At 48.2% G+C, this 20917-nt stretch overlaps 2 protein-coding genes across 2 annotated transcripts in view; both read left to right on the top strand.

The window, feature by feature from the left end:
* The window catches only part of LOC126502112 (sodium/potassium-transporting ATPase subunit alpha-4), a 38369-nt gene extending 31399 nt beyond the window's left edge, over positions 1-6970 (top strand). The window contains exons 21-22 of the mRNA XM_050142921.1: positions 4553-4644; positions 4935-6970. Of these exons, the coding sequence (XP_049998878.1) occupies positions 4553-4644; positions 4935-4963 (121 nt within the window). The 3' untranslated portion in view covers positions 4964-6970. The remainder of the gene's footprint in view (positions 1-4552; positions 4645-4934) is intronic.
* Casq1 (calsequestrin 1) lies at positions 6970-19166 on the top strand. Its single transcript, XM_050142922.1, has 11 exons — positions 6970-9222; positions 10843-10927; positions 11943-12043; positions 12666-12777; positions 13126-13199; positions 13521-13651; positions 15025-15070; positions 15446-15500; positions 15718-15818; positions 16979-17053; positions 18562-19166. Exons 1-11 carry the CDS (start codon positions 8944-8946, stop codon positions 18727-18729), a joined length of 1227 nt encoding a protein of 408 aa, XP_049998879.1. The 5' UTR covers positions 6970-8943; the 3' UTR covers positions 18730-19166.
* Positions 19167-20917: the final 1751 nt, after the last annotated feature.

Here is a 20917-nt window from a genome sequence, read left to right as displayed (position 1 = left end):
AGAGACTATATTAGTTACAACACTCCTCAGCCAATGACTCAGGTGTATTTCTAGCTAGCTCTTACATCTTGAATTAACCCATTTCTATTAATCTGTGTATCACCATGAGGCTGTGGCCTACCAATAAGATTCCAGCCATCTTTCCTTTAGCAGCTACATGGCGTCTCCTTGACTTTGCCTATTCTCTCTTTCAATCTCTGTTCAGATTTCCCACCTGGTTTTACTCTGCTAAGCCATTAGTCAAAACAGCTTTATTCATTAACCAATAAAAGCAACACATATACAGAAGGACCATCCCATGTCACTTGGTTACATAGTAAGTTTGAGGCCAACCTGGGATAGAAACCCTGCCTCAAAACAAAGAGCCAAATTTATGGTTAGCTTAACTAATCCTTTATTTTTTTTCATACAAGTCTGTTTTAATGTGAGAATGTTTTGGTATATGAGATTATTAGTTTTAATAATATATTAATTTGTTTTAATATATGAAAAGGAGCATACTGAAATTCTTAGTGTCGGGTTCCCTGTCTTAGTCAACTCTCAGGTTGTTATTATGTTTTGCGTTAACATTAATATATGCTTATGAATGTTCGAGACAGGGTCTCATGCTTATGTTCCCAGGCTGGCTTTGCACTTGCTGTGTAGCAGAGAATGACCTTGAACTCCTGATGTAACTCAGTGATGGCGTGCTTGCCCAGCTCGTGCAAAGCCCGGGTTTCTATCCCTAGCATTGAAGTTATGAATCTAAAACTTACCATGGAAAACGTCGAAGTGCCTTCCCCCTTGCCACCATGTCACCTGCACAGGCAGCCTATCGGAATAACTTAGTGCATATTCTTCCAATTCATCGCTCATATTTTCAGCAGCTTTGTTCACCTGCCCATCCCTTGCAGTGTTACACACTGCTTCCTACAATACAGGTGCTCAACTAATATTTAATGACGGGGCTAGCCTTAGTCCTTGACAATCCTAAGGTTGAAACTCAACTCTGTATATGTTGTGACTTTGAGGAAATAGGCAGCTCTTCTGAGCCTCAGCCACAGCACACAGCTGGCAGGACTCTCTACGTAGATTAGTGGCAGAGCACAGGCATAACATCGGCGAGACCCTAGGCTTGTGCTCCAGCACTGGGGAAAGTAATAGAATCTGGCAGCGTGTTGAGAATTACATGTAGAACTTAGTTTTAAGCACTGAACATATTCGGCCTCATGGAGGAGGTTTTAATAGTAGCTTTGCTTTCGTTGCTGTTGATGTCAGTAACAAACGAAGGTGAGCCCTGTTGCTCTCTGTATGCACCTTGGCCAAGCACATAGCACCTAATATTATCTTGTGTGCCCCTCCATCTCTTTTCTGTCTGGACTCCTTGAGATAAAAAAGCCATCGTGTGATCTTTTTTGTTTGTTTGTTTCCCTGATACCTTACGCAGATTCAGGGTGTACATATAAATGTTGTTCAAGGATTGAAAAGGTGTCTGCATATTAGCATTTATATTTGTGGTGTGTGTAGCAGATGAACCCCGACCTAAGTCTTTTCTCGGCCCAATATGGTAGCCACTGTCCCTATGTGACTACTGAGCTTATTTATTTATTTATTTATTATGTATACAATATCCTGTCTGCAGGCCAGAAGAGGGCACCAGACCTCACTACAGATGGTTGTGAGCCACCATGTGGTTGCTGGGATTTGAACTCAGGACCTTTGGAAGAACAAACAATGCTCTTAACCACTGAGCCATCTCTCCAGCTCTATTACCATCTTTTTCATCCTTGTTCGACATACAAGGACAATGAGGTTCTGAAGGGCTGAAGTGACCTAGGGAATTAGTGTAAGAATCCAGATCCTCAGAGTTTAGCTTTTATAGCTTCACTCTACCCTCCCACCCCCAACACCTTATCATATGAAGAGGAATAGGACTATGCTCCAAGAATCAGCCCGACTTCGCCTAAGATCCCACGGGGTTAGCAGCCTGTTGCTTCCCCTTTAGAAGAGAGAACAGTTCCAGCTCCATTAGGTCCTACCTCTCCATCCGCATCCTCTGAACACAGAAAAAAAGTAGAACTTAGTTCAAGTTTCCAAACAAGAATTTATTTTTTTTTCTAAAAAAATGTACCAGGTACGATTTTTTCCTGTTTTTTGTTTTGTTTTCAAGTTTCAGCAAATGCTTGTTCCCCTCAGTCAAGCCCCAAGAGATAACAGTTGAGGCTGGGCCAGAGTCTTGAGTGGGGAATGTGGTAACTGGAAACCACATGACCGAATAAGAGGGGCACCCCTCATCCCAGCTGAGGTAGGTGGGTCAGAGTCTGGTCAGGTGAGAGGAGGCTCCCCAGTCCTTAGGCCTGACTCTGTCCCTGGACACCTTCCTCAGTCAGGACCCCAAAGCAAGGAAACACAGGCAGGAGGAGAGGGACAACTGAGTCTGAAGCCCTAGGTAAGGGGTGGTTGAACCCCTATGTCACACATACATGCACATTCTCTCCCTCACACACACACCCACACAAACCCAAGTTTGTGTGCATGCGTATATTTGCACATGCGCAAGCACACACACACNATGGTTGTGAGCCACCATGTGGTTGCTGGGATTTGAACTCAGGACCTTTGGAAGAACAGGCAATGCTCTTAACCACTGAGCCATCTCTCCAGCCCACTACTGAGCTCTTGAATATGACTAAGGAGCATGAAAATATGTATTTGTAATTTTAACTTGCTTAAAGTGAAAAACTAAAGCAACACTAAATACGTCCGTAAACACAGTATGGGCTACATAGAGCAGCACTGTGATCCCCAGTCTGAGCAGTGGAGGAGACTGAGGCTGAAGAATCATGAATCTGAGGCCACCCTGGCAACATAAGACCACATTTCAAAAAAAAAAAAAAATTAAAGGAAGAAAAGGAAAGGAAAAATTATTTTATTTTTTGTACTGTATTTCCTTTTAGTCACTGAAAATTTCATATCCCAAACCTAGACATGGTGTATGACTGTGATCCTAGCGCTTGAAAGTTGGAGCCAGAGAGCTGGAGAGATGGCTCAGTGGTTAAGAGCTCTGCCTGTTCTTCCAAAGGTCCTGAGTTCAATTCCCAGCAACCACATGGTGGCTCACAACCATCTGTGATGAGATTTGGTGCCTCTCTGGCTTGCAGGGATACATAATAAATAAAAATTTAAAAATAAGATAACTTTAAAAAAAAAAGATGGAGCCAGAAGGATCAGGAGTTTAGGATTGTGCTTGGCTACACAGCAAGTTCAAGGCCAGTCTGGATGATGAGATCCTGCAAAGAAGGTGGGAAAGAATATTTAGTAGCTGAGTTAAGAAAGGTGAGCAGTACATGATATACACTAGATTTCCAAGATTTAGTATTAAAAGAAAAATGTATGCTCTCATTAGTAGTGTTTCTATTGATTGGCATGGGGGTCTATGCCTGCTTCTCAGCACTCAAAGGCTGAGGCAGGAGAATCACAAGTTCGAAGGCAGCTTGAGTCATATAGAAAGACTGGGTCTTAAAACACAACAAAATAACGTTTCTATTGATCATACACATGTTGAAATGGTATTTTGGATATAGTTAAATAAAATTAAAATTTCTTGTGATTTATCTTAATACAGACATTAGAAAACTTTAAATTTCACATGTGGTTTGCATTATCTTTTTCTCTTTCTTTTTTTCCTTTGTCTCTGTGTGTCCATCTGTGTGTGCATATGATGTGTGTTCCTATATGAGTGCAGTTGCATGTGTACCATGGCACACATGAGGAGGTCAGCGGTCAACTTCTGGTATCAGTCTTCACCTCTCACCTTGTTAGAGATGAGAGTCTCTCTGCTGTTCACTGATGCATGCACTGGGCTAACTGGTCTACCTGAGTCTGCAGCTTCTTCTGCCTCTGCCTCCCATCCCCCATTAGGGGATTACAGAGGCTTGTATGGCTGCATCTGGGTTTTGCATGAGTTCTAGGGATCCGAACACAGGTAACCAGGCTTTTGCCACAAGCACTTCCTCTACTGAGCCATTATCTCCATCCATCTCTCCACCCTTGCATTGTATTTCTGTTGAACAGTATTGTTGATTTATGTATGGTTCTCTGTCACTCAAGGGTATAAAACTCCTTAGGTCCATCTTCCTGGTCCCTAATTATAGAAGAGACTCAAAGAGGTTAAAAAAACAAGTGTCTATTTGGCAATATGGGAGTACATATAGACACACATAAATAAGTGTATATATTCCCTTCTATAATTGTAGAACTTAGACTATGCAGAAAAACAGCAAGGGAAAGGAGAGACTCTCTCAGCAGCTTATGAAAGTCAGTTGACAACCTCTTTAAATGCTGCATTTAACTCTGGACATGACATTTATCGTCTTGCCACTGGCGTTTCAGATTTGTCTTGTGTCTTTTCTCTCCCTTAGCACTCAGGTTCTGACCTCCTCAGAGGGGGTATCTGCTGGATCTCAGTTCACCTCCCCAACCCTAGCGCCCAGTTCAGTCTCCAGTGTTCCCATGCGCCATTGCTTTGATCCCTGTATCTTCAGCCACGCTAACCAACTCTCACTCTCTGCAGGATAAACTGGTGGTTCTGCGCCCTTCCCTACAGCGTTCTCATCTTCATTTATGATGAAATCAGAAAACTCATCATCCGTAGACGGCCTGGTGGTAAGGCTGCCCTGGACCTTGCTCTAGAGTGGTCACCAACACTCTAGCAAGTTTTCCCATCCCATCCGGCTTCCCCAGACCCACTGACTTTCTCTGTCTCACTGTCTGTCCTTTTCTCTTCCTGGACCCCTGTCCTCTACTCCTGAATCTGCATGTTCCCCCACAATGCTCGGGGCCCTGTTCCACGTGGCAGGCTTTCCACCTGACCCTTCTGCGCCCTTCCGCGGAGCTCCCCTGCAGACTCTCGTGGTTCCTCCCTCTTCTCAGCTCTCTTTGTCTCCTCTGCACAGGCTGGCTGGAGAGGGAAACGTACTACTGAGTGCGGCAGAGAAAGATCTTCACATGATATCGGTCTCCCAAAAGCTGAGACTGAGTGTAACACATCTGAGATAAAGCCAAGCGGGGGGGCAGAGACATTGGATTGGATTTACTCTGGATGAGAGAGAGGCGTTCCTGGGGCTGGACCAAGAGCATCTGGTAGGAGATGGGGTGGGTTGGGGAAAGCCCAGCCTGCTCTGTCTGGAGCCTGGCGAGGAGGTGCACAGTCTTGATACATTCAGTCGCCAGTCTAGAGAGTAAACATTTGGGGCAGCCCTCGCCTAACTCGGTCTGTAGGAATCTGATTTGGGGGGAACTAGAGGGTGCTACAAAGTTCTATTCCCACACTTAAAATTGTAACTGGCCAAGGGAGACCTCCAGAGGAGGCTGAAAAGGTACTAGAATCAAGCGTCTGGGGCTGAGTGTGGTGGCATATACCCTTAATACTAGCATTTGGAAGGTAGAGACAGATGGGCCTCTGTGAATTTGATGCCAGCCTGTCTACATAGTGAGTGCCAGGCCAGACAGGGCTACACAGTGAGACCCTGCCTTTAAAAACAGAAGATTAAGCCTACTTGTCACTGAAAGGTATTTCCCATTTTAAGATCAATCTCTGATGTGCCATCAGTGTAAGGGACAAGAGAATGCCCCCAAAGTCTAGCTGGAACCAGCTGATGCTGAGCTACATCTTGTAGAGGTACCATAGCACCCCATATCTGCACCCACATTTGGGGTGTGTGGGACCAAATAATCTAGATCTGACTTGGATTTTCTCAGATCAGATGACAGGCCATAGCACTGTTGCTCTCAAGGAGACCCGTCAGGTCCAGCAAGGCTCAATGACTTGGGAACAATCACATGGAGTGTGGGGAGGTCCTCTCCTCTAGGGCAGACTGGTGGTCCCTGCCCAGTAGGCCTGTCATTAGAACACCTCTAACCTAGCCCATCCTTTAGCCTTTCTCTCCAGTATAATCTTGAAACAGGCACTGTGCATGCTAGACAAGTATTGTATTGCTGAGCTACACCCTGAGCCCTGGACCCAAGCTTTCCCGGTCTTAGCAAAAAGGTGCAAGGAACCTCTCTCCTACCCAGCCTCTTCCTGTGGTTCCTCCCCACTTTGTCTTCCCCCTCAATCCCTCATTTCTGCTCGGTGAGCACCTCTGCTTTGCTCTAAGACTCTGAGTTCCTTCTCAGGGACCTTTTAGGGATCTGTGCCCCAAAGGAACCAGAAGAATGCTGAGGAAAACCAGGAGGAACTCAGCCGCTGTTGCCAAAATACAGCATAGGCACACTGCACACCTCCCGACACTGCGCCAAGGGCCGTGCCCGCCATTGCTAGATTCCCACCACTGCACTCTGTTTCGTAGGAGAAGCAGCTAGTTCCTCATTCTGGAACTTGTACCATTAACCGCTTTTCAAACTACTCTTTCAGTGGCAACCGGGACCAAACATGGTTGCAAACAAAACAAAAACTGAACGGGATAATGGGAGTGGAACATGGACCTGAAGGATGGATGGGCTTTGTTGCAGGCTGGCAGAAAACAAAACAAAATTTTTTAAAAAAAAATCCCTCACATTGAAGGATGTAGCCAGCCCCTCTTTCTCTGTATCGGGCTCCTTTCTCAGAGTCTTCCTTCCACCCCTTTCGTCTTCCAACGCAAGGTCTCCTGGGGACAGAGCTCTAATAGTCTGGGGTCCACCCAGGCTGCTGACAGGGCTGAAACAGACCCTGGAAGATGGAAACGAGGTGGGGAGGTATGTGAGATGGGGAGGAGGGGGACCAGCTCCTCAAGTTTCAGTAGTGAGGAACTTTGAGTGTCTGGTGGGTTAAAAATACTGACACCCCAACTCAGGGTCATTTGATATGGGTGGCTGAGGCATGTTAAATCCATCCAAAGGGCTGCACACGGGGAGCCTGGGAGGAAGGGGACTGAGAAGACAGCACCGAGGGAAGCATCAGAGAGAGGAGGACTAGAATAGTGATGTAGGAGCCGAAGAGGTTAAGGGTGGAAATGGAGCCAGAAAGGGCCCCCAGTGGGGAGAGCTGGCAGCATAGGAGGAGCTGCAGGGGTCAGGGGCCCCATGGAGTCCTGTCTGATTCCAAAGGTCTAATTCACGATGGAAGAAATCTAGTTGTCTCTTCAGACATTTGCCTCTCCCCAGAACCCTGCAGAAATGAGACACCAAGACTGGATCTACTCATGGGCAGGCCTGGGTGGCCTTTGCAGCCAGGGTTGTAAGCTCTGCCTGGCACATCGGGCGCTCTCCTGGGAGATCAAGAGACAGGACTCTGAGATGGCCCCAGCTCCAGCGCCATGCTCTGGTGTCCTCTGCTACCGTGGCAGCTGTCTCTCTTATACCCACTCCTGTTCTTAAGAATGTAAGTTAGGCGCGTGAGGTCTGTCACGGGGCGACGAAAGAAGCTATTCTGCTAACATAGCTTCATGTTTCTACCTAGATGCAAAATAAACACTGTCCTTCCCGAATGAGAAAAACCTTGCGCAGGGGACAAGAAGAGCTGGCTTTAGGGTGATCTTCTCACGATCCCACTTGAGCGCCAGTGTACTTCCTATAGAGTGTGAGCCCTAGAAGGCCATAAAAGGGGTCTTGCTAGATACCCAAAGCTAAAGTCATCTCTTCACCTCCAAGTGAGGAGCCTGAAACTACAGTTTTCACACCTCCAGCTCTGCTTCGGGTCTCAGAAGCATAGAATTAATCCACAGTCCTGGGTAACCTTGCACAGGGCCCACCTCTTCCTGTTTACCTTATGTTGATTTTTCCCAGGTTTATACCGGATCATCTGGTGCCTTATCAAAGACATAGGGAAAAAAATAGTATTTTTTTTATTATTAGCTCTCTTTAGAATCACGCAGCCTGGGCATCCCACTAGGTCCTCTATGTCCTAGAAACAGTCCCGCAGGATCAGGGCAGAGAGCACTGGGAGGAAGCAGCCGAGCAGAATTCCCTTCCTCATAGTGGTCCTTGCAGGCTGAGAAAGCCCAAGCCCACATCCCTACAGGATGGAATCCGGTCCAGCCCTGTCCTTCCCCGTACATTCCTGAGTTAGGACTGGTGAGAGAGGCAAAGGAAACAGGCTGGAGCGAAGCCAAGCTTCTGGTCTTGGACTCCGCTCCATCTTTTATTCAGAGAATGATCTCATCCTTGGTCGTGTTCTTTAAAGGGAACTGCAGGGGGTTTCTTTCCTGGAGCCTGGAATGTGCTTTTACTGCCCCCCTGTCTTTCATAGGATCAAAGAAATAGACTTTACCTATGGATGACTGCTAGATTTTAGGCATCAGAAGAAAGACGGCATTTCCCCCACTTCATCCTCAGCTTAGCCCCTGACCCGAACTGTGTCCACCTCTTCACCTACATTTCTTTCCGATTAGCCTTGTCCTACCCTGGGATCCCCGGTTACCCCTCCATCTCCCCTCCTCCAGCCTCGGCTTCACTTACCCCTAACTCATCTGGTCTTATTTTTAGATCCGGCATCTCTCCCTTTCCCTTTCTTAATATGGCGATGAGCTCTTAGGCCTGCATGGGGCCAGGGGCTGAGGAGCCCTGGCCACTGGGGGAGGGGGAAGGAAGGAGCTGCTGGGAGCCTAGGGAAGAGGTGTAGGAGGCGGGAGGATTCAGGCTCTCATGGAGCTGTCCTGGCCTCAGAAGGTTATCCATCTCTCCTGCCAACCACAGAGACATATTTAGACAGGACCAGGTGGGGACGGAGGGGTGCCAGTTTCAAGGGGCAGCTCCGGTTCCCTCCCCGCCCCTGCTCCTATTGCTCCTCCTGACCCCTTTCCACTTGGCTCTGTCGGCAGTTTCTCCAGGACCCAGCAGTGTCCTCTGTCCACTGCTCTGGCCCACTCCTTACCCCACCCCCACCCAGAGCCCCTAACTCAGGACTCTTGTATCCAGGGGCACCTCCCTATCTCAGCTAACCTCCTCAGGACCAGGAGAGCAGACCTAGATCCCACTACCTCCATGAGAGCTACTGACAGGATGGGGGCCAGGGCAGTGCCCACACTGCGGCTAGCACTGCTGTTTGTACTGGTGCTGGGGATACCCAAGCCAGGGGTCCAGGGGGAGGAAGGGCTGGACTTCCCCGAGTACGATGGTGTGGACCGTGTCATCAATGTGAACGCAAAGAACTACAAGAATGTGTTCAAGAAGTATGAGGTGCTGGCCCTCCTCTACCATGAGCCCCCCGAGGACGACAAGGCCTCACAAAGACAATTTGAGATGGAGGAGCTAATCCTGGAGGTGAGTAGAGAATAGCAGGCCCGAGGAGCATGCCCAGTCCCTTCTGTGAGCCCCGTGTCTGAGGGTGGCGGCGGCTGGGGTCAGAGCATGACAGGGCCTTTGTCTTCATGGAGAGCATGCCTGGAATGCAACCTTAGCCAAAAGAAAAAGACTCAGGAACCAGGGCCCTATGCTTCCTTTGGTAACTTTAGGGCAAGTCTGTGCAGTAGGAGGCAGGGATCCCAGGTTTAGCTGGGAAGGGGGGGGCTGCGTGCAGGCCTCTGCATTGGGCTCCATACCAGCGATGTTCTCTCCTAGTCAAAATATGCCCCCCTCGCACACTTCGGGCTATACCCCAATACCCAGCAGGAATGTAAACAGGACTGATATTTACCTATGACTGACTTAATGACTATGTAGTTAAATATCTCCTGGAGGCCTCCCACAAGCCTCCCAGCCCAGTCCCTTTCCCTCCTCCAATTCCTCTTTTGTCCCTAGTGGATTAAACAAATGTCCTTACAGAAAATTCTTTTGGTTGAAGGAGGCTTCAGCATGCCATCCCCGTCTTTTCTTTCGGAGAAGAGATTTCTTTACCCCCACCCCAAATCTGACTTAACCCACAGCAGAGATGGTTAATACAAAGCACAAGGGTAGGGGGGGAGAGGGAGTGGCAGGGGGGAGGCCTTAGATTGGGATACATGGCCACCCACACCCTTAAAGGAGCTGCGATATGGTCATGCTGTTTTGTTTTGTTTTGTTTTGTTTTTTGTCTGAACTTCTCTGGTCCCTTCTCCAGCTTGGTGATACAGAGGCTCCACTTTGTATGGAAAACTTGGAACATTTCATTGTCAGACACCAGGCCCCAGGCTTGCATTTCTGTGAGCCCTGTCGGGCTCTGGAAACCGCTGTCTGATTAATGAGCCAAGTATTTTTATCCTGAGTGCTCAGTAGCCTCTGCCATCCACCTGCCACCCGTCCTCCCATTCCCTTAAGAATCACTGTGCCGCAGGACTGGGCGGGGTGCAGCTGCACCCACAGCAGAAAGAGTCAGGGTGGATTGCTGGGTGGGGAGGCTTGTGGGGGAGTGACCAGCCTGTGACTCCCCTGAAGACTGGCTGGAAATGTTACAGTACTAAGGGAAAGGGGGAGACGGATCTGGACGAAGAATGCTACTTAGTTTCTGTCGTGCCTCTCCCTCCTCGGGTGATGAATGGTGACCTCTTGACTTTCTAGACTTTCCCACCCTTCAACAACATGACCAGCCGCCCCCCACCCCATCTGTCTCAGTTCTCATTTTGGGAGTTACTTGAGGGTCCCAAGGATCCTATATTCCCCTATGCTGAGTTTGGCCTTTGATCAGGATGGAAGGCAGAGCCCAGCCCTTCAGGGAAGGTGAGACTCCTCAGCTTCCCTCAGGAACTTTACAATGAGCAATAAATACCCATGATCTTTAGAAACACTGTGCCAAAGACAGGCTAGGATCATGGGGTGTTTGCGGAGAGTGTGCATCTTAAAGAATGGTCAAGGTCAATGCTTAAGCTTCTTGTACCTCAGCTGACCTGATGACAGGAAAGCGTTAAATGGGGAAGGGGTTAAATAAGAATTCTAGGAGCTAATTTTAACCCTGACTCCTTCTTCCAGTTAGCAGCCCAAGTCCTAGAAGACAAGGGTGTTGGCTTCGGCCTGGTAGACTCTGAGAAGGATGCAGCTGTGGCCAAGAAACTAGGTAAGGAAGGGAAGGAGGGGCAAGAAGCAGAAAGGGGATACCAGACCAGAGATGCCTCGGTGGAGGACTTGGGGGAGATACGGGGGGCTTAAAAATTCTCCTATCATATCTATTCTAGTGGGGAGGGGAGTCTGAGACTGGGGGCTATTCTATTCAGAGACTTGTGCCTGCTCCAATCCCAGCACGAGATGGAGTGGGGTAGCCATCTTTATCTAGAAAATGGCTAAGGCTGGGCATGAGCAGGGGCATGGTACCTCATTCTTGCAATACTTGTACTTGAGAGGATAAAGCAGCAAAGCAGCAATATTGTGGGCTCAAAACCTCCTCGGTTACACAGTGAAACAACCAAAAAAAAAAGCATGTAGATACTTTGCTTTGTATACTAACCTAATTTAGTTTTAAAAAAAAACGCAAGAGAAGAAACAAAGAAAAAGAAACACAGCTAGGTGTTAGAAGAAAAGGGGAAACCAAGGAATACAGGCATAGCCAGAGAGACCTTCTGCAAAGACCTTTTCAACTCCTCTCCTCCCCCACCCTCCCCCCTCAACCCTCCCCTCCCCCCTCTTAGCAGAGCACAGATGTTACATCACCCAGCCACCAGGCGGCAGCACAGGCTGGACACCGGATGTGGATGGGGGAAGGGTAGTTAGCAACAAGTCATCTGGACGGCCGTAGCAGAGAAGCAGCTCCTAGAGTCTTCAGAGATGCTGGCAGGAATAGTCATCCCCGGCTATGTAGGCAGAGCAAGGGAGCTGTGTTGCTAGAATCCGCATCTTTCCGGTTTCCTCCCCTCAAACCCTACCTGCTCCCCACAACCCCTCCTTGCCCCTGCTTCGTAGCCTGCTCAGCTGTGAGGTTAGCTCCTGAACTAAATCCCGAGGCACAGACATAGAATGCAGGGTGTAAGGAGTTGTTGAAGGTGGGTGGGGGAGAGAAATGGCGAGGCGGGTCTGAGTCCACTGGGATCGACTCGGGGAAGGCTGGGGTCGCAGCTCACCTCCCCTGTGTTCCTTAGGACTAATTGAAGAGGACAGCATTTATGTGTTTAAAGGAGATGAAGTCATTGAGTACGACGGCGAATTTGCTGCGGACACTCTGGTGGAGTTTCTGCTTGATGTGAGGACTCCCCTGAGCCTGACAGCCTTGACATTTCCAGTGCCCCTTAGTCCCTCCTGATCCACCCTCCACCCCTACACACACACCACAGACACCACAAGCCAGACACGCATACTACATATGCCGCACACATACCACATGCAACGTACAATAGATAAACATATTTCACACAGATCAGACGCAATGCACACAGAACAGACACATACCACGCGTATATGCTCACACGTAACAAATAACACACATCATATACAGTACCACATATACCAGTCACACAGCATACACACAATGCACTCTCATAGGCAGCACACATGACATACAATACACATATATCACATATAACATGCAACATACACAATTTATATCAGATATATGCCACGCAATTAGACCCATAAATAAACCACACATACAACAACATACCCCATGCCAAACAGAAGGTACAGAGCATACACCTCATACACATGGTACAACACCATTAACAGTGTACAGCACACGGTCCATGTGCCCACCCTCTACCACCAGCTAGCTCTTTATCCCGAAAAAGTCCCCTGCCTTTCCCTAGATCTCTCTCTGGGTCCTATCAGTGAGGACAGAAATGGTCTCCTCCATGTTTTTGTTCTTCCAGGTCCTAGAAGACCCCGTCGAATTGATCGAAGGTGAACGAGAGCTGCAGGCATTTGAGAATATTGAGGATGAGATCAAACTCATTGGCTATTTCAAGAACAAAGACTCAGAGCGTGGGTAACAGCTCCACTGCTTCCCCTCTCTGACCCTGCTTGCCACCCTGTCCTCCTGCCTCCCTCCTTCTGCCAATGGCTCTTGGCATCTCTGGTTCTGAATTTCCTGTCCCTCTCCTTCCTTCCCGTGGTCAGCTCCTTCATCTGTCCTGTCTCCTGTACCCTGGAGCATTCCCCAATCCTCCCCACACCACAGTCCCGCATTCCAGAACTTCTGCTACAGTTCAGTTGTATTTTATTCTCAGAGAACTAGAGGCTAGAGGAGATGGGTCCAGGAAGATCTGCAGAGAAGCCAAGGGGCTGATTCTCTGGCAGACCCTGAGAATGACTGTCCTCTCTTCCCCTCAGACTACAAAGCCTTCGAGGATGCCGCTGAAGAGTTTCATCCCTATATCCCTTTCTTCGCCACCTTCGACAGCAAGGTTCTCTTCCCCGAAACCACATCGCTCTCTCTTAAATTGCCCCCAGCCTTCTCTCCCAAATTGATGGGGTCTTGGTCCCATTCTGCATGCCGGCTCTCCTGCACCTGAAACTCATCCCTTCTTTCTTCTATATAGTTGAAGGGAAGAGGGGCACTAGATTGTCTTCCCTGTCGTTGTCCTGTTAAATTAGCCCAGGGAAGTTAAGCTACCCCCGCAGACCCGCATTTTCTGACTCCTTCCCTGCAGCTCCTTTCCCCTTTGTACTAGTTCCCACTCAGACCCTGCATCTCCGACTCACAACTCTTGTCTACTTCCTCAAAGGTGGCAAAGAAGCTGACCCTGAAGTTGAACGAGATTGATTTCTATGAGGCCTTCATGGACGAGCCTGTGACCATCCCAGACAAACCCAACAGTGAGGAGGAGATTGTCAGCTTCGTGGAGGAGCACAGGAGGTGGGGACTGAGCAACCCTCTTAGTGGGGGCGGGTTCCTCCTGGGGCTAGAACCCCAGTCTGTGAGCTGGGCTGGGAAACTTAAGCCAGCCTGGAAGCTGGTGTCCACTGGAGATGAATGCTCTTCTGGACATTGGTGCTCACTGAAACCCTAGTGCTTCTGCATTATATTTTGTGCCCCAGAACTTAGCCCTGAGCCCTACACAAAGTCCTCTGTGAATGTGTGTGGACTGTGGGGCTGGTTTCCATTTAAGGAATTTGCCAACAAATGAGTAGTGAGTGCCTGTGTTCTGACCAGAGACTTAAAAGGCTCCTCTGTCTACTGTTGAATTTCATTCTTTTATCATCCTCAATGAAAGAGGCGACAAGGGGAAGAGGGGTCAGAACTGGGATTTAAGCCTTAACTCAGTCCCATGCCTGTTCTCATTCTCAGTGCTAGCCGTTGTCAACAGAGGTAGAGGAATCGGCCAGTGGCTGTTAGGTAATGTTCCCAGGACATTTTTGGCTGTGAGGAGTGTGGCTGGTATTCTAATTAGAGGCCAGAGATCCTATTAAGCATCCTGCAGTGCACCGGATACCCCCCTCCCCTCTGCATCAGCGCTGCTGAAGCTAGGAAAGCCTGCCCTATACTCACGCATAATTCACTTCCTTCACGAGACTCCACGACTGGAAATACCCACTCATCAGTCTAAGTACCACTTACTCTCTCCCACTGGATGCTGGATGCTGGCCCCTTCCATTGGGGCATGACATGTTTGCATTGTCTAACTCTACCCAATACCTAACTCAGTATTTACAATGTATTTCAGACCCTCCCTGCTCCTGGTACTGGGAAGGGAACCCAGGGCCTGGCCCACATTAGGCATGATATATACACACACATATATGTTTTTCAACACAGGGTTTCTCTGTAGCTTTGGAGCCTGTCCTGGAACTAGCTCTTGTAGACCAGGCTGGTCTCGAACTCACAGAGGATATGCTTGCCTCTGCCTCCCCCTCCCCCCAGTGCTGGGATTAAAGGCGTGCACCACTGCCATCCGGCATGTGGCATGTAATTCTACTGAGCCCAGGTTGTCAATTTTATTGAATGAACAAATGAAAAAAAAAAAAAAAAAGACTACCCTGATACCCAGTTCTTACCGTCCCTCCCAGCGTCTCTCTTCCAGCCGTCCCCTTCCCACCAGCCATTGTTTTGCAGCCATGCAATGATCTGGGCCTGCCGCCCAGAGCTTTAGATTTGCAAGCTGGCTTTGTTCTGGGGTACAAGCTGTCTATGCCCTAGGCCTGACCCAGAGGTGGTTTCAGCTGTGGGGACCTTCTGGAGGGAGATGTTCTTCTCACCCACTGAGTAGGGACCCCCTGTCTCTCTTCTAGATCGACCCTGAGGAAACTGAAGCCTGAGAGTATGTATGAGACTTGGGTGAGTGCCTCTCCCAGGACCCGGTGCTTGGGGAGCAGGGGTGGGTAGAGTCTTAGAAATGGCCATCCTTCCTCTACCTTGTGCCTTCTGCTGGGGGGTGGGGAGAGCAGTATCTCAGTCAGGGGGCAAGGTTTCTGTACTGAGGAACACATCTCCGATGGCAGGCATAAGTGAAGAAGAGGTCAAAGTAGTCTCGAACTCTGAGAGTAAAGGGATTACTAGAGCCGAAAGGTGTCACTCAGAAAAGAGTCACCACCATGGAAATACAAGGTGGCATTCCATGATTCAGACTCAAGCAACATCAAGAAGGCTGGATAGGATTAGAATAAGGTCGCCCCCAGCTCTAACCCTGCTCCCCTCCTCACCCTCCAACAGGAGGACGATATGGACGGGATCCACATTGTGGCCTTTGCCGAGGAAGCTGATCCTGGTGAGGAAAGAACCCTGACATGGCCCGGGGGAAGCCAGGGGTGGGTGGTGTGTTTGTTGGGTCATAGGACTGCGGAAGGCATTCCTGGGAGTTTGCAAGCAGCCTGGGGCGTGCAATGTGTTGGTGTAGGAGGCGAGGAAACTGGCCTGGATTCCTGTCTCCTGTGTCCCTTTCCTTTCTGTTCCACCTCAACGTTTCTCCCTCTGCTCCCTCCAAGATGGTTTTGAGTTCTTAGAGACTCTCAAGGCAGTGGCCCAAGACAACACTGAAAACCCTGACCTTAGCATCATCTGGATTGACCCCGATGACTTCCCCCTGGTAAGAGGCCCAGCTCAAGCATTGGGCTCCTAATCTGGGGACTTGGCCTGGGGCACTGTTTTTGTTTCAGAATTCCTAGCCCTACCTACTTCCTAGTTGGGGACCCAGAATATTATGCCTGCTGCATGTTCATGAGCAATGTGGACACAGAAGGCATCTGAGCAAGGGGAACAGGGACGACATGTGATTGCATGGGATATAGTATGTGATTCCCAGATCAGAGGCAGACAGGTGATTTGTGTGCCAGAACTGAAAAGCGGTCCTCTGGCGAGCAGCTGGATACAGCACACTGCACATGAATTCAGGAAGTCAGCAGATCCCATGAGCCAGGGGATGGCTCTGCGCTCAGCTGAATCCCCAGCATCTGCCATTTGTTGTTGAATGAGCAAACAGGAACGGGACAGAATACTGATGATTGCCAGGTATAAGTACTTATGTTAAGACACGCAGGAACTGAGCTGGAGAGATGGCTCAGAGGCTAGGCGCACGCGCTGCTCTTCCAGTGGGCCTGAGTTCAGTTCTCAGCACCCATGTCTGGTGGTTGTACAACTACTGGGGATCCATACCACTTCTGAAGGTATGCACACACGTGGTAAATGCTCAAACACACACACACATAAGTAGAAATAAAAATAAACCTTAAGTAGCTGGATGGTGGTGGCACACGCCTTTAATCCCAGCACTTGGGAGGCAGAGGCAGGAGGATCTCTGTGAGTTCATGTCCAACCTGGTCTACAAAGTGAGTTCTAGGACAGCTAGGATTGTTACACAGAGAAACCCTGTCTCAAAAATAAAAAATAAAAAATAAAAAATAAATAAATCTTAAAAAGAGAGAGATGAAGGAACCGAGGGCTCTGCAAAGAGAAGTGAGTTGCCCCAAGGCATATGGCCAATCATAAGTAGACCCAGGAACAAAGTAGAGTTTCTGTTTTACTTCTTCTCCAAAAGGAGAGGCTGCCTTCCTCGTCTTTTTCCTTTGAGGTTTCTTCTCTTTCATTGATTAGCTTTACCTACAAGCTTGTGGTCCACAGCTGGGCTGTCCCTCCATCCGTTAGCGCAGCTCATCCTGCCTCCTTTTAGCCCTGGCCCGAGACTCATCCTTGGATGGGCTTGTGAACTTCTAACCTGTATTAAGTTGATGTTTTTGGTTCTCTCCACAGTTGGTCCCATACTGGGAGAAGACGTTTGACATCGACTTGTCAGCTCCGCAAATAGGAGTTGTCAATGTTACAGACGTGAGTTTCCTTTCCTTATTCCTGGCTGCGCACCAGATCATCTCCCACCCAAGTACTAACAGGGCTCGACCTTGCTTCGCCTCCAAGATCAGATGGGACTGGGTGTGTTTAGGGTGGTGAGACCAACCATCTCAGCATAGCTAGCTCTCTTCCACACTGCTGCTAACAAGCAAGCAAGCACTGCCCAGGAGCAGAAGACACTCTGGTCAAATGGCTGGACCTGTGGGGTGGGGACGCATGATCTGAGCATTTGAATCTTTCACTCGCTGGAATTATGTCATTCTTCAAAGTCCAGTTCAATTTCTTTGTCCTCCACTGAGTTTCTCTTTGGAATCATCCCCTCTGTGGTACCCTGGGAGCCACTGGCATTAAGAACTTCCCTTTAGAGCATCCTATCTCTTCTAGCAGTCTTGGAACATTTCGAAGGCAGACGTCTTCTGGTGACCACATAGTAGATGCTTACGTGTTGAGCTGAACTGAGCAGTCCAGCTTTTACTTTTGTAGTATTCTCAGTCTAACAGAATAGGCAAGTATCCCGTTAATTGTAAGGCTGGTTCTGGTAAGTTTTATAATGGAAATAAAAGGCTAGCAAGGCCGGAATTTCTGCTAGAGAGACTCGGAATAGAGTTTAAGAGGAAGCAGCATTACAGTGGAGATTATATAGTGTAGAGGATTCCAATCGGAGACAAACTCTCCAAACTGAGAGCCAGGCCTGGTGGCCCATGCCTGCAACCTAAGCACAGGAGAGGCAAAGGCTGGAGCACTGCAGAGAGTTCAAAGCCAGTTTGGGTTACACGGCTGAATACGAGACCAGCCAGCCAAGGCTGTAAAGCAAGTACACATTTTGTTTTGTTTTGTTTTTATTTATTTATTTATTTATTTATTTTTTTTTTGAGACAGGTTTTTGTCCATACAGCCCTGGCTGTCCTGGGACTCTCTCTATAGACCAGGTTGGCCTCGAAATCAGAGATCTACCTGCCTCTGCCTCCCAAGTGCTGAGATTAAAGATGTGATTCATCAAGAGCTTATCTTAAAAAAAAAGTTGAAAAACAAACAAACAAACCAACAACACAACAACAAAAACACAGCAAAAAAGTGAATATCAGGTTTGGGAATGGGCAAGTATTTTTTAAAATAGAGTTTCAAACTTTAAGATCACTGAGACTATTACTAGAAAATCATTTTATAAAAATCTTGAACGTTGGCACCTCTGAATTTATTCTGTTGGCTGTGAGTAACCACCAGTGCTTTTGTATTATGGACGCAGTAGAGATGCATGCTTTCAGCAGGTTAGGATGGCAACAGTGAAGGAAGACAGACTGAAGGGAGGGAGGTCTGTAGCCAACTCACCTCTTCTTTCCACTCCGGCCATCACTATACTGACACTGATCTTCACCAGGATAGGTTCTCTGGCCTCGGAAGGAACAGAGGCTGTACAGTGAGCGGGAGGACGAGGTCCAGATCTGTATTAAATTTGGCTTCCATCCCCTGCCTGTGCCATCACCTAGGCGGACAGCGTATGGATGGAGATGGACAACGAGGAGGACCTGCCTTCTGCCGAGGAGCTGGAAGACTGGCTAGAAGATGTGCTGTCGGGAGAAATCAACACAGAGGATGACGATGATGATGACGATGATGACGATGATGATGACGACGACGACGACGATGACGACTAGTTGCTGTGGCAACCACCTATCAGCCCCGCTTACTCTTCATATGTACCTTCCTACCATCCACGCACTTCCCCAAGCTCCTTGGGACACACTAGGTCACTCTCTACTACAGGGCCCACTGTGGTCTACATACAGGGTGCTTGAGGTCCTGGTCTCCCCGCTGATGAGAAAGGGAGCTGCTTCTCCTCAGATACCAGCCCAGTTCTTTCATCTCTCTCGTTTCTTATTCTATACCTTATCCATATCTACTGATTCTCTCCTCCCCATACTTTCTGATTCTCTTGCCATCTCTTCTCTGTCCCTTCCATCAACACAGTCTCCCACTTTTCAAATCTTAAACCTTTCTGGCTGTCCTGATCCAGGCCAGGAGGAAGGGAGGTACTGTGTTCAGGGATGTATCTCACCCATCTCTTGTTAATGTATTTGGGTCAAATGCAAGGCCTTAATAAAGAGATCTGGGGCAGAATGAGCAAGCGTCTGTTGTTGACGAAGTCTCGCCCTTATGGCAGGAGGGAGGTGACCATCGGAAGTGAGATTTCACTGTGAGTGCCTTGTTAGGAATGAGCTAGGGGCTGATTAGCAGTTATCCCAGGGAGGGCTGGATATTTATCTGCCTCCAGTCAACAAGCCTTTTCTGAACACACGGTGTTTGTTCAGTGTTGTTCTGGAGGAACAGACAGCGCCAGGCCTGTCCCTGCTCTTGAGCTGACTAGCAGCCTAAACAACTGAAGAATACCATAGCAATATGTGATTGATTGTGTTGCTGCTTGACAGTGCCCTCCCAGAGGTCTGTATTTGAACATCAAGACTGAGTCCGCTGTTCTTCCTTAGTGAGGGTCTCTCCAGACCATGGCGGTCCTGCCATCTCCTTCCGTGGTCCCCGCTGCTGTTTCTGTGTACATGCACCTACACCTCCCTTCTTATACTTGATGTACCCTGTTACTGTTCTGCTATTACACAGCCACTAAATTGAGTCCTGAGGGCAGGGACCCAGGCTTTCTCTTTATTTCTATAGGGCCTTTTACATAAAGAATTGCCCCCATGGTAGTGTAAAGAACTTAGTGACTTCCACAATGGAAGCAAACCTCCTCAAGACCTTCAACTGAGGAGATTTGACGGGAGCCAAAGGAGTTGGGACAGGGACATTCCAGTCAATGGAAACATAACAGCAAACTCGAAAGCATTAGCAGGGTGTGTTTGTCATTTTGGCGGAAACCAGAGGTTAGAAAAGTGAAGAGAAATTCAAGTTGTGGCCACGGGATTGGGCAAGTGTAATGGGGTTGGTTTGTACAAGTGTTTGAACTAAATCCTATGAACTGGGATAGAAGGGCAAAATTTCAACTAATAATAGCAAAAACCAGGATAGACTTGGGAAGGGGAGGTGATGCAAAGGCAAAGAGCCCCACTCCTAATCAGAAACTATGATCAGTGAGCTGGGGAGAATCTGGACCCATGTGGTTGTCATGGCAACCAAGAAGAATTGACTTTTGAACTAAGAGCATCCCCAGACTTAAACCTGTTAAGAGTTTTGTGACAAAAATTCACACACACACATACTCCCACTCCCAGGATAGGTTCAGGTGGGAGTAAGCACATAGGTGTTGGGAGAATGAAGGACCGAACTGCTGAACAAGCTTCTAAATAAAGAGACATTGTTGTTTTTAGATAGGGCATTACTATGTAGCCCGAAATGGGAGTCCTCGTTTCAACACTCTGAATCTTGATATGGCAGGTGTATACCACGTTATGCCTCACCCTAGTTTTTGTGAAACTAGTGTAGTTAGTAGATGTCTAAGTATGGAAAAATGAGCCCAGAGATTATAGACATTTTCACTCTCCACAGACAAATCTACCCAGGCATTTCTTAAAGAAAATGGCCATATTGTATAGAACAGAAACCAAATATCCATCAACCTGTTCACACATAATGGATAACTAATAATTGGGTGTTAGGTTATACCATAAAAGTATGGGGTTTAGTACAGGTCAGTGAAAGATACCACACTAAACAACTTCCTGTTTTTTTTAAGCACCTATCTGGTACCGGTCCCTAAAGACTTCATATTTCTGACTGTCGGAAGAACCTTATATTGGCACAGCATCCTCATTGGCTGGTGGACACTGAACTTGATGAATTTAGAGGAAACAGTAAGCAGGAAGCTCATAGTCTCTGTGTCTGCTGCCGGATTTG

Source organism: Alexandromys fortis, unplaced genomic scaffold (assembly GCF_014885135.2).
Source record: "Alexandromys fortis isolate MF-2015 unplaced genomic scaffold, M_Fortis_MF-2015_v1.1 scaffold_51, whole genome shotgun sequence".
Taxonomy (NCBI): domain Eukaryota; kingdom Metazoa; phylum Chordata; class Mammalia; order Rodentia; family Cricetidae; genus Alexandromys; species Alexandromys fortis.
This window is presented reverse-complemented; position numbering and strand designations above follow the sequence as displayed.

Bases quoted from the DNA above. Each gene is read 5' to 3' on its own strand.
- Casq1 (XM_050142922.1), top strand. From the start codon at position 8,944: ATGAGAGCTACTGACAGGATGGGGGCCAGGGCAGTGCCCACACTGCGG. The intron at 12,044-12,665 runs GTGAGGACTCCC...TTGTTCTTCCAG, and splicing joins TGGTGGAGTTTCTGCTTGAT to GTCCTAGAAGACCCCGTCGA. The intron at 15,501-15,717 runs GTGAGGAAAGAA...GCTCCCTCCAAG, and splicing joins TGCCGAGGAAGCTGATCCTG to ATGGTTTTGAGTTCTTAGAG.